At 42.7% G+C, this 13,509-nt stretch overlaps 1 protein-coding gene across 1 annotated transcript; it reads right to left on the bottom strand.

Moving 5' to 3' along the window:
- Positions 1-3,401: 3,401 nt before the first annotated feature.
- On the bottom strand, positions 3,402-12,094 carry PRDM14 (PR/SET domain 14). Its single transcript, XM_070940982.1, has 7 exons — positions 11,565-12,094; positions 10,135-10,223; positions 9,866-10,023; positions 9,213-9,483; positions 6,877-7,079; positions 3,986-4,087; positions 3,402-3,632 (listed from the first exon to the last, which is right to left on the bottom strand). Exons 1-7 carry the CDS (start codon positions 12,092-12,094, stop codon positions 3,402-3,404), a joined length of 1,584 nt encoding a protein of 527 aa, XP_070797083.1.
- Between the last annotated feature and the right edge of the window lie 1,415 nt (positions 12,095-13,509).

The raw sequence follows: 13,509 nt of genomic DNA, 5'->3' as shown, positions 1-13,509 counted from the left end.
GAAGAAAGCTAAGGAGTAAAAGCACAACGCTTAATCAAACAAAACATGGACAAAGCAAAACAGAAACACAGCAGCATGACTTTAAAAATCAAGGAAAGTTAGTTTTAGCAGCTATATTCTGAAGTAAAGAACTATGAATCTTTTCTTAACCACCACTCTGCAAACATATTATTAACAGCTCAGTGCAAAAGTCTTTGAAGTTACCCATTTATGATAAGTACAAATACGCAAAAGGAGCAGCATAAGACTAGTGCACATTTTTCTTTCTTAAAAACTGTAGTTCTATTCAGTTACATATTTGTTTTACAAGCCTTAATATTCATATAAGATTTTTGTAAATACATTTCTTTATAAGATTGCAACCATCAAAACAGCAACCGGCATAATTTCAGATAAACAATAGAAGTTAGTGCAAACCATTTGGTAAATCATTCCTAAACAGACAAATTTTTGATTTCAATTGTCAGCTAAGAATCAAATTATATTTAAACAATTCTCAATCCTTATCTCATCCCCATTGTTTTCACTTTTGCAAGATACAATACACCCAGTTGGCTGAAATAAATGTTTTAATATTTTAAAATAACATTCCTCATAACAAAATATCTTCTTCTGCATTTTAAAATGCAAGCCATCTTTTACTCCAAATCCCTCTATACATGCTTATTAAATACAATTGTTTCATTTTGGAGTCACTGTTCTACTGTATATTATTTTCAGCACTGGATCATAATATTGCTATGACTGATCAACAAATGACAATCACTGACTTTCCATTCTTTATTGAATGATCTTGAGCAAGTTAACTCTTTATTAAACATGTGCTAATTGTGTGCATTATTTATTCCATGGGGAAAGGAAGGATATAAATATCTGTGTTGCCATATTAGCATATTTCTGTTTCCAGCCATCTTCTTTTAACCAGTATTTTTTTAAAAAAAAATATTTTAACCCATTTTTATATTGATTGATCTAACTCTTAGGAATAAACTTGTTTTCATGCCCTCCTTTCCCCATGCAATTTATTAGATTACTTTGTATTGTTTCTCACTTATAATTGTGCATGTTTACTAGTTTAGGGTTTTGCTTTAAATATTTTGTTAAGAAAATTTATTTATACAGCTACTTCAGACATATTTCTGCTTTACTGTCTTCCTCTTATTAAGTTGCATCCTTGAGTAAAATAAGACAATTGTTATTGTAACTAGTTCAGCCAGCAAATAACATTCAGTGACTTGAAGATACACTGGTAGGACGACAATCAAGAAGGAGAGAAAAAAACCCATGGAAAAACTGATTATACTCAAGAGGTTCACAACCAGTATTCTGCTGAATTGACAAGCTTCTGACAGGCCAAACGTTCCCTAACCAACAAATAGTATTCCCTGCTAAGTTTAGCATCCTTATGTGGAAAAGCCAGAGATACTAGGTTTGTAGAGCTGAAAAATACAGACTTCTGCTAAATAGAACAGGATTTTCTATACAGATAGACTTCAATTTGCAACCATTTGTTCAGTGACCATTCAGAGTTATGGCCCTGCTAATGAAAGAACTGAAGACTGGTTCCTTAGGATATGACCATTACAGTACTACTACAATCATATGACTGCAGAGTCACACGTATGGCTGCAGAGATGCTTAAACTCTCTACCTGCTTATCCTACCCTCTCTATTCCTTTTCAGGACCTGGCTCTTGCTGCCCAACCGATCTCTGCCATCTTCTTATTCCTGTTGCTAACCACGTATGCTTGGCCTGGCCCTTTGCAAGGCAGCTGCTGGTTGAACAAAGTTTTCAAAAGGTTTTCTCAAATTGTACATGGCAGTCTTTTCATGAGGCCTAGGGAGTTTCACATGGCCAGCAGCTGCGTCACAAAAGACCAGGGCAGGAACACCTAATTAGCAGTGGAAACAAGAAGAAAGCGAAGGTCAGTGGGGCAAGTAAGGGCCTCAGAATACACGGTAGTGTGGGCGAGTTGGCTAGGGAGATTGCAGCTTGGCCAGGCTGGGTTGCAAAGGGTTTTGCACTGCATTGTGCCTCAGGAGCTTCTTGGAGCCTTAGAGGGGTGATGCGCCTTTAAGTCCCTTTGCACCACATTGCTGGGCTGTGGTGGCTGTGGCTTCCAATGGTGGCTGCTGTGGTATGCCAAGAAGTCACAGACACACAGTTCTAAGGCTGCTTCCCTCGCCGCAAGGCAGGTGCAGGGTTGCCAAAAGAGCAGAGATGGGGAGAACAGGCAGTAGAGGGAGTTGGAGGGACCAAGCCCAGAAAGGCTTGAATTGGGATGGATCCTCAGGTAATGACTGGTGGAATTCAGTTAACAGGATGTGACAGGATTGCCATAGCTAAGTGATGCAGTCATGTGATATTATGTATTATGACCCCATCACTTAGTGATGGGAATTCTGGTCCCAATTCTGAATGTAACTGAAGGATTGCCTGTATCAGAGAATTCTTCAAACTTTTGCAACCAAGGTACAATAGTCCTATATATATCAATGGGAGTATTGTGTTTCTTTTCTTATACTATATACATATACCCATGCTACTTTTGATAGTCTCCAAATCCACATGAAGACTGAGTTTCTCCATTATGCTAAGTTTAATCAATATAGAACAAATCACAACCAGCTTTATAATGGATATGAATCATACACTATGTTTTAAAGTCACAATGCCTGATTTAGTACCTGCTAAACCAAAACAATGCCCGGTTTAGTACCTGCTAAACCAAATCTAGCCTGCTTTAGAAAACAGGCTAAGGGGAAAAATTAAGTTAATGGATTTTGTTTATAAGGTCTGCAAAATCAATTAAAAAGGATGAAATTGTGGAAGAAGGTGCAGACTTTAAAAGTAGGTCTTCCCTTATGTCGATAATGGTTTCTATTTGCATCATGAATATAAAATCCAGAAGTTACTTTAAATCAATCTTTTGTCCTTAGATAGAATATACAGGCTACTCAGGTAATAGGCAGGTCTAAACAAAAACTAAAAGCTGAAGATGAGAAATAATCAGAGAAATAATCATTGAGAAAAAAATCAATAGAAACTTCACTGGGTAGGATAGACATTGTCTGACAAAACGAAGTCTTAGTTACATATGCCCAACTCCAGTTTAGGTTACTATTGCTAAGAGTCACAGTCATTATTTCCCAGGACACATAAAAGACAACCATGATGGCCACAAAAAAAAAAAACAAAAAAAAAAAAACCTGAAATCTAAGTTGCAGCAATATCTTTATTAATGGTTGGCAGACAAGGCCATATATTGATTGAAACAGCAGAGGTCATAATGTCCTGCATTTTGACCAGCTCATTCTGCCTACCTGTGAATGCAGCACAATATTAAAATGTATATAACATCACAGGTAGGCAGAGATGGCCCCAACCATTACTTTGCCGACTAAAGAGTTTTGTGGAATTTCATATGGAAGCGAAATTCTTCTGCCTCTAGGAATATTTTATCACACAGAGTACATTTAGAGCCTTTGTCTTTAGAACTGTGCGTGCGTCGCACATGACTGTCATGGGCAGCATGTGAAGCGAACACTTTACCACAGTGCTTACACTTGAAGGGCTTCTCTCCTGAATGTTGACGGATGTGAGTACGCAGGATGCTGGAGGCAGTGAAGGCCTGCAGAGAGCAAGGGAATGGATGAGAAAGTAATTAAGACCCCAGAAACAGAATGCCAGAAACATGAAATCTTTGTAATCCATCAGGGGCCAGTCTCAGTAACTGCAGTATTCATAACTGTGGGGATTCTTAATCTCATGCTTATGAGTGAAAACTGCTCCTAAATCCAATAGTTTAGATATAGCATCTTTTCTACAAACAAAAGAAAAGCATCTGATAGGGCAAAATCATAATGGTTCCACAAGTACAGCATTCTAGTGAAAGATGACCCAAATGGCTAATGAGGGGACCAAATATTCCAATTTATGAAAAATTGAAACATTGCAAGAGAATTGCAAGAAACATCTCCTCACCTTATTGCAGTATACACACTTATATGGTCGTTCTCCAGAATGCACCCTCGTGTGCTTGTTTAGACTAGAGGACTGAGAGAAACTTTTACCACACACAGAGCACTAAAATGAGAAAAAAATATCTAATCATTCTATAATGGCAGAAGCAGTTAGATCCGATTCTGGTAGGGCATAGAAATTTGCAAACATTCATTTCATGCAGGTGAATTACCACACATTAAAGCAGTCTGTCACTGCATAACAATATACATGTGAAGCTCTGAACTTTTCAAAAATTATTTGGAAGTGCTTCAGATATCCTGGAAGCAAACCATCTTTTGGGGACTTCAGAATTTGAAAAAAAGGTGTAGCTACTCTATCCCTTTGGAGCATGCAAGCAACACCCCAATAGGAGTAGAGTTAACACTGCAACACCATTTTCATTGGTCTGATGCACATGCCGCAGACATTCCCAAGGAACATAACTGTCTTTCTCCAAATCATGCACATTAATACCTGGCACACAGCTCTAGTTTTTAACTACACTACTTTTAGAAATATAAACAGCTGTTTCCCACGAGATACTTCTGAATTATATTCCGAATGCCCTCGATAATTATTCTAGCATTCTTTATTTATCTGGGATACTTAATTGCCATAAAATACAAAAAAAACAATGTCTTTTTCTGTGATAAGATGATCTACCTTTTCTTTTCTCCCTGCCAATTTTGGTTTATTTCCAGTCTATTACCTGCTCAACTTATTAAGAAAATATTTAATTTCTGTGCTGCTATATATATATAAGGGGATGCACTAAATACAGTGAAACTTCTAAGTATTTATGTAATTGCTGTCTTAAATTCAAACTGTCTTCATATGTATTTAAAAATTATAGTAAGACAAGCAAACTAATCATTTAAATTATAAGATTAATTTTAGAAACTATGTATTATGGTGCATATGTGCAATGTCATGGTGTATATTCTCTGTCAGATGCACACATAATTCATATATTTCAAAAAAACATAGACAGGTTTTGTTTTCAGACAATCTGATCTCCTGTTGGCAAAATAGTTTTGAAAGGCAGCTCATATCCTAAGCATGTCTCCTCAAATGTATACACCAATGAATTAAACTGCACTTACTTTCAACTATTTTGAATTGGAATCATATATTTCACAGAAAAACTAGTATAACAGTCTTACTTAAGCTTCTGTAGCATGAAATAAAAAATTTCTTTCTAGCTATCTCAATAGGAAGTTCTCAGAAATCAGTAAAATAATATTTTTAAAAAATATTGCACTTATTTTCTGCTTGGTCAGACAGTATACACACTTATATGTGTATAAGTGGTCAGACAGCTTGAATTATTGAAAATCTATCAGAATATTAAATATCTAATCTACTTCTTAATTTCTTTTAAAGCCTCAATTTTTGGAAATAAACATGCTTTTAAAAATGAAGAAATCATTTTAGTGGCTTAGTTCATTTGCATTGTGCTCCTAACAGGCTAAGGCAAAGCTGTCAAGCCCATGGCAGGCTGGATGTGTCATGCACTGGCCACACCCACATCAATTTTAGCGAAGGGGAGGAAGCCGCAATACACTATGTGACGCTGCCTGTGATGCTGTGAGTTTGATACCCCTGGGCTAAGGCATCCCAGGAGATGATGCACAAGTGGTTGCTAGTGGTGATAAATGACTTTCTGGGAGAGGTGGTGGTGCTTCAGTCCTTTATGGTGGCTATGATTCTCCCCCTTCCTAAAATGCCATTGCTTGATCCCACTTATATAGATAATTTTCATCCTACTCCAACCTTCCCATTTGAGAAAGTGGTTGCGCTGCAGTTCCAAATGATCCTGGATGAATCCCTTTCACTTGGGATTCAGGAATGGATATTGGATGGAAAAGGCATTGGTTACGCTTTTTGATGATCTTTGACTGGAGCGAGATGGTGGTAGAGGGTCTGTCTATTCTCACTCTTTCAGCAGTTTTTGATACTATCATCCATGCTATTCTTCTGGAACGGTTCCAGGGATTAGACGGCACTGTCTTGTCCTGGTTCACTTCCTTTCTCTGAGGCTGTTCTCGGTGCTGATGTGGGGTGACAAATCTGACCTCTGCTTTTCAGGATCCCTCAAGAGTTGGTATTTTCTCTATTCCTGTTCAACATCTATATGAAACCTCTGGAGGAGACCACCTGTCACCATGAGGAGTGATATCATCTGTATGCTGATTGTACATCTTTGGGCAGAATAACCACTAGATTACCGGATGGAGATTTCTGCTATCAATAAGTTTCTTGATTTTTGCAGCCCAGTCTGGTGATGTTCAGGAATCCTGGCTGAAACCAGACAAGGTGCTGAAGCTGTAGCACAAACCAGCAAGAGAGTCCCCAACATTCTTCACTTGGTCTCCATCAATAAAATGATGACCAAAATTTAGAAGGCTACTACTCACATCATGTACTTATCAGCTACTAAAATACTAGAGAAAGCATGACTTGTGATAAAAACCTTTTCAATTCTTTGAAAGCATAACGTAAGATTACAAATAAAGACAAGAAAAAGTTTGCGTTCAAGCCATCAAATTAGAAGCCTAGAACCATATTTAGTCTGAAATAAATTTCATGGTATTAGATTTTAATTCCAAATAAGATTGTGCAGATTGCTTCTTGAGGAGAATTCCAACAGAAAAATAATCAGAACAGAGATACTATCTCTCTCCTTTGTCTTATGCTAATGAAGAAATAAATGCCTGTCCCAAAAGCCAAGTCCTGAGAAATTGAAATGAGATGACACTTTAATTATGCTTAACACCACTTTCCTCATCCCTGCTGCTTCCACTGTTGTAAATCATGGAGGACTCCCCAGAGATTCTAGTAGAATAACATAAAGATACTGAATGCCTTACTTTATGAGGTCTATGCTTCTCATGAACATGGAGAATGTGGATCCTCAGACGGTCCCGTTTTTCAAAAGATCGGTTGCAAAGATGGCATGGGAATTTTCTGTTCCCTTGGTCCACACACCGTGTGTACTTCAGATGTTTGTCCCGGTAGTATCTGTAGGCAAAGACTTTTTCACACCGCCCGCATTCATAACCCTTCACAGATTCTACAAAGAAAGGAGGAAAAATTACCCTGAGGACCTAAAGACAAGTTATAGCAAAAGACATGGGCAGCAATTGGAAGGCAAGTATAATACAAAGTTGTTTTGTCTATGGAGATTCTCAGTCATCCAGGTCATGGCTGTTCCAAAGGTTTTCAAGAGGCAACTGGACTTTCTGGTTTTTCTTTGAAGACCTTTCGCTTCTTATCCAAGATGCTTCTTCAGCTCTTATTCAGAGCCTGAAGAAGCTTCTTGGATGAGAAATGAAAGGTCTTCAAAGAAAAATAAGGAAGTCCAGTTGCCTCTTTAAAAAGCACTTTTGGAAGGAAGTTGTTCTGTATAACAAAGGAAATGACTAGGTCAGGGGTCTGCAACCTTAAAAAGCCATTTGGACCCGTTTCCCACAGAAAACAAAATACCAGGAGCCACAAAACCTGGGTGGGCATGGCCAACTCAACATCACTCCCACCGAGTCACATATCACCTCCCAGCCACGCCTACCCAGGTTTTGTGGCTCCGTGTTTTCTGTGGGAAATGGGTCTCTCTCCCCCTCATTTCTATTTTTCTTTTTCCTCTCCCTCTTTTTCTTTCTTTCTCTCTCCCGTTTCCCTTTTTCCTCTCTCATTCTCTCCCTCCAGCTCTCTCATGTCTCTCTCCCTCTCCCTTGTTTCTTTTTCCTCTCATTCTCTCCCATCATTTTCTCATTTCTTTTTCTCCCCTTTTCTTTCTCATTTCTATCTTTCTCTCATGTTTTTCTTTTTCTTCTTTCTTTTTCTTACTTCTCATTTGTTTCCCTCTCATTCTCTCCCTCCAGCTCTCTTTCTTTCCCCGTCTCCCTCTCTCCTCCTTCTCTCTCTCATTTGTTTCTCTCTTTTTTCCTCTCTCATTCTCTCCCTCCATCATTTTCTCATTTCTCTCTCTCTCTCTTCCTCGCGCATGAGTGAGGATATCCTCCGCGAGTGGCCAGGCTCGGCCAAAGCGCAGCGAATTTGTGTGGGTTGACCACCTGACCGGCGAATATCTTTGGTGAGCCTGATCCCTGGGGTGGGCATGTGAGGTTTGGTGAGGCCAGCCCACTTTTCCCACTGCCCTGAGCTTCTTTACTCCTCTAGCTTATTGCCAGCTGAAGGAGTAAGAAGCTCAGGGTAATGGGAAAAGGGGGCTGGCGCTGCTAACCTTGCACGCCCACCCCGGGGATCAGGCTTGGACAAAGCTGGATCACCCTCACCAAAGACACTTGCCCATCAGCTGGTCAAAGTTGTTCCGCATACGTTTGTTGCGCTTTGGCCGAGCTGGCCGCTCACTTGAGGAGGGTATCCCGCTCGTGCACAACCTCCTGGCCCCGCAACAGCAACCTTCCGGCCCCACAACATGAAAAGAAGGGTCATCTTCACCACTACGGCTTGTTCTCGCTCCTCAGCTGCAGGCCTGTCCCCCTTTCCATCATATTCTTCTCCCTGATCCCATTCCCATCCCGCCAGCCCTCGTGTTAGCGATGTTGGTGTCGGCTGCTGGGTTGGGCCAGTGGGTCTGGGCTGACAGCAGGTCGTGCAACTGGGTTGGCAGGGAGCCACAGGAGAGAGGTCAAAGAGATGCATGCCGCTTCGGATCCGCAGGTTGCCAACACCCAGACTAGGTAAAGGCTAAATGAAAACATACAGATCTCTTACAACTGCATTAGTGAGGTTGCCAGTATTTTAACTGAAAACCAGCTTCCCTTTCTGAAAATATATTCTATGACTTAATTCACTTTTAATGCTCACTTTATATGTTTTTTTCTCTAGGAACTAAGTATAGCTACTGTACCCCTTTGAAGAACATTAACCTCCTCCAGCAATCAAGAACTGTACAATGAGACCCAACTGAACACCTCAGTTTTCCTAGAAAGAAGGATCCTTGCTTTGAACCATTAGCCTATGGGAGAACGCTGGCCAAATCGACATATTGCTTGCTTGTATTGCAAGCTACCCATAGTAAACTTAATGATGGTTTGTTCTAACTACAGGCTTTTTTTATTTGTGTTTGCACAATTCCCTGAAAGATTTGTGGGAGTAGGGTCTCATAACATGTAAGGGTCAAAAGATGACTAATTGTTTGCAGTTTAACTGATATTCAGAAGGGAAAGATTTGCAAACTGACCTTCACTATGCTGTGGGGTTCGCTTTTCTTCTGATGTTCCTTTGAGGCTGATAGGGATGCCAAGAAACTGTGAGTAACAATCACCATACCAGACCAGCAGTTCTTGGCCAGGTGTAATTTCTTTGCAGCTCTCATAATAGATCTGCCCTTGGCACTGAAGGGCTGTCAGGTTTTGCTCCTCTGGGAAGCGGGCACAGTTCACTAATGACATCCAGTTTCCAGAAGAACCTCTGCCGTCAATGAAATGACTCAATTGGCCATCTTCAAAAATCTGCAAAACAAATATACATGTTTAAGGCATGTAAACATCCAGGTATTTCTTGTGCAAGGCTTTCACACACTTTGTTACCTAACATTGAACCACCTTTAACACCCAGACAATTGAATGGTTGATTTGAGAAAAAGCAGAAGGGATGACTGAACCTTTGATGTTCAGACTTAGAAGGTGAATGTAATTATATATGTTTTCTTGGAAAAATTCTTTCGGGATTTTTTTTTAATCAATAAATTCGGGGATGGTGAGGCTGGTATCTAACCTTGCAAGCTGTACAATGCGTAGCAGACATGGGAGTGGGATGTACATTGCTTCTGTTCCCCCCTCAAACCCTACCAACTTTCAACTGTTCTAAGGCAGAAGGTGTAATTTCAAGTACCTCCCACATCAAAGAATTGTCATCATAAGTTTTAATCTCGCTAGTGTTGACCACTTTGCCTTGGAAAGGACCAAACCGAATACCCTTAAGAATGGTTTCTGTGCAGAAGATACCCAACTGTGGGCCATCGATAAATACAGTCTGCAACACAGTCAGACCTGAAGGGAAAAAACCGAGTTGGTTAATAAAGTCAAAGCAAAAATGTTATCAATAAAGAATTCAGTGACAGACAGCAAACATCCTTCCCAAATGAACAAAAATGTACTTACCTTTGGGAAGTTGTAGGGTTGATCTATCCAACAGTGGAGGTTGACTGTCAGTATCTCCTGAAAGAAAAGCAGAGATACAGTCGACAGGGCTTTTAAGAAGCAAGAATAAAGTAAATGTGCTCAAATTGAATACTCTGCTAAACTAGAATCCAAAATAAGTTGCCACAAATTGCTACAATATAAAGAGAGCAGTAGGTTCACCAGATATGCATCAACTACCATATGTCCACTTTAACTACCTCTGTTGAAATGCCTATGAGATGAATCACAGAGCAAAGTGGTTCAAGTTGCCACTGAACTGTGTTTTTTCTACAAGGAGAAGCTCTGAGTCTTGCAAAGAAGGGGATCCATGCAAAGAGGGTAAGGCACCATTCAGAAAAACATTCTAAAACTCTATTACACCATCCTGGTTGGGAATCAGGAGGGTTGTGAACCAATGGATCTGGAAGTGACAAGTTAGATAAGCCCATTTGGGGCCATTTTTATCTTGAAAATATTTAATGAAAATAATGAAATGTTTCATTAAATTCCCCACCCAATGTTTTGTTAACAAAAACATCAATACGCAGTCAACATAACATGCGAGAGCAATGAGATCAATGTAATTATATCTAGGACAATTAATAGTTGCTGTATTCTCAACATAGACTACTGATTTTTAACAGTTTTTAAAATAAAGGGCACTTCAGGTATTTATTTATTCCACCCCTAAACGCATCAAAGTACACAGTTCTTCTTAAACCATTTCACTCTCCTCCTCCTCCTCCTCCTCCCTTTTTAACATCCTTCCTGCTGCAGAAAAAGGGTCTGTGCTGCTGCCCGATATATTAGTTCTCCTGCCAACCAGTATCCTTGATGCTTTGAATCGATGCTTGCTTTTGCCAGGAATCAGACAACTAACTGGAACAAAAAAAAAATTATCAACCAAGATCAAGGCAGGTTCGAGAACTCTTTAGGCACCAGACCAAAGGTTTGCTCAGCCTTTCGAGGAAGGGATCCAGAGTCAGGAGAAAGCAGCCTCTTACTAGAAGAAAAGCTGTTTCCAACCACCCTCCTAGCAGAATTTCCGCCCGCTTCCTCCCTCGCGATCCAGGGCACCTTTCCTTGGGCTTCATTCAGCCCGGCTGATCAAGAGACCTAAATATCAGAAGAAACTTCCTGAGCGGTTTGGCTTAGCGGGGCTAAAGCTTAAAGAAATGCGCCAGTCCGTTCCCTTCTGAGAATGAGAAGTTTTCTCCCCCCCCCCAATTCAAGCCACACGCGATCCAATTGAGGGAGCATCGAGGGCGATCTGAGCAAAGGCGCCTCTCTTTCAAACTCGCCCAAAGCAGAAAGAAGCGAGGCTTTCGGGGTCGAGACTGGGCGGAATTGCCCGCAAGACCCGCAGCGAGAAAGCGGAGGGAAAGCGCCGGCTCAGCCGCCTCCCTTACCCGGACTGGGGCCCACCTGCCGAGAGGGCGCGCGGCTGCCTCCCGCCGGGCAGGGCGCCGTAGAGGACGGCGTGGAGCTCCTGGGCCGTGAAGCGGTAGCTGGGCGGGCGCTGCTCCGCGTCCGGCGTCCCTTCGAGGCTGCTCCTCTTTCTGGGCGAGGCTCTCTTCCCGGGGAAGGGCGCGGGCAGCACTGGCACAGGCCGGGCCAGCGGCGGCGGCCGGAGAAGAGGAAGGGTGGGCGGCGGAGGTGGCAGCGGGGGCAGCCCCAGGTAAGTGGCGGGGAGCCGCTGGAAGGGGAAAGGCGGCAGCGGAGACGAGCCCGGGCTCAGGCCCCCGGCAGCTGACGCCGGCGACTGGAAGACGACCGTCGGCGAAAGCGTGTCGAAGAACAGCGGCGGGTGCAGAGCGGGGGCAAAGGAAGCGGCACTGGCGGGACAGCTGTGGAACAGCATCAGCATGGACTCGCCGCCGGCGCCCTCGGCAACGGCGGCCTCTTTGGAGGGCGCGGTCCCAGCCAACGAAGAAGCCATCGCTGCGCGCCCGTCTGGAAAAGACGCGGCACCTGTGAGGCGGAGAAAAGGCAGAGTTGAGGCAGCGCGCTTCGGGGAGGGGCAGCTAAAACCCGTAATCCCCGCCCAGAAGCCGAAGCGTCGGCCCAACCTGTCTGGCGGAAGAGCCGGGGGTACCTCAGCGCTGGGGAGCCGGCCTCGGGTGGCGCGTGCCCACTGTCTCCTCGGTGGGAGTCACCCCGCCTCCCGCGCACTTGTCTTTAAGGGAGGGGAGGGGGGGCAGCTCAAGCCGGAACCTTCCCGAACTTTCTTCAGAAGCTCGGCTGCCGATCCAATGGCCCTCAAGCTCGGAGGCCCCGTGCGGGAGGGGAAGCGCAGCCGTCCCCTTTTCCTGTCCCTTGGTGTCCTTCAGATGAATTAGGCTACAACGCTCAACCCTGCCGTCGTTGGCCGTATTGACTGAGATTGTTGGGCTCTGTATTGCCCTTCACGGGGAGGGCAGGAGAGCGAGAAAAGCTCCGGGGAGGCCAATTCTGATCTCCCGCCCGTTATATTGATGCTTTTGAGAGAGAAATATAGAGGCCGGTGCAATTTCTCTCTCTCTCGTATCACCGGGAAACGCACCTGGAGCGATGAAAAGACAGGATGGGCGGCAATAGGTTTTATAGGACTGCTGTTCGCCATCCCTGAAAAGCCCTAAAAATCGACAACCCTTCTCCTCTCTTCCTTCCCTTTCAGAGGTGCTTAGCGTCAGGTACATGGGTTCAGGACTTTAATCCAAGAAAGCCGAATCTTCCCATTTTCCCCGGGAGGGAAAAATAATTTGGGTAGTATGCTATACAGTCGCGCTTACGTGTTTGTACACACACACACACATGGATTTTATTCCTTGGGAAAGGGACGTTGGACTGCAGCCTCGGTTAGTTTTGGGAAGATTTGTATCCTTCGATCGGCTTAATTCTTTTCTGAATTCTTTTTAACTTTGTAATTACAGGGCTCTTAAAAATACATTTCTAGAAGTACGAATGAGAACTTGGTGGCGCTTTAATGATGAAACCGACACTGAATAATCCCCAACACAATACGATTTACTAAATGAGTAAATTGGATGGAATTGCACCGCAAACGTGTTTCTCGGATGTGGGGGTGGAGGTCCGTGACCGAGCTACGTTAGACTTGCAACCTTTTTTCCCCTTAAAGCCGTATTTCCCTGTATATTTGTTTGAACCAAGCTGTGACACAATTTACTTCCGAGTAAATTTGCCTAGATGGCGGCTTAATTGGAAATGGTTTGAAAATACATTTTCCGGAAACGATTTTGGGACCTTCCAATGCAATCCAATTCCTGCCTCCTCGAAAGTAAGGTGCGTTGTTACTGAATGAGAATTGCAGGCAGAGGACCGTGCCTTAAGGACCATTAGAAGCTTTATTTATTT

The sequence above is a fragment of the Pituophis catenifer genome, unplaced genomic scaffold (genome assembly GCF_029215685.1).
Source record: "Pituophis catenifer annectens isolate HBS135680 unplaced genomic scaffold, rPitCat1.0.hap2 SCAF_3, whole genome shotgun sequence".
Lineage (NCBI taxonomy): Eukaryota > Metazoa > Chordata > Lepidosauria > Squamata > Colubridae > Pituophis > Pituophis catenifer.
Note: the sequence above shows the minus strand (reverse complement) of the source record. Positions and strands in the feature narration are given on the sequence as shown.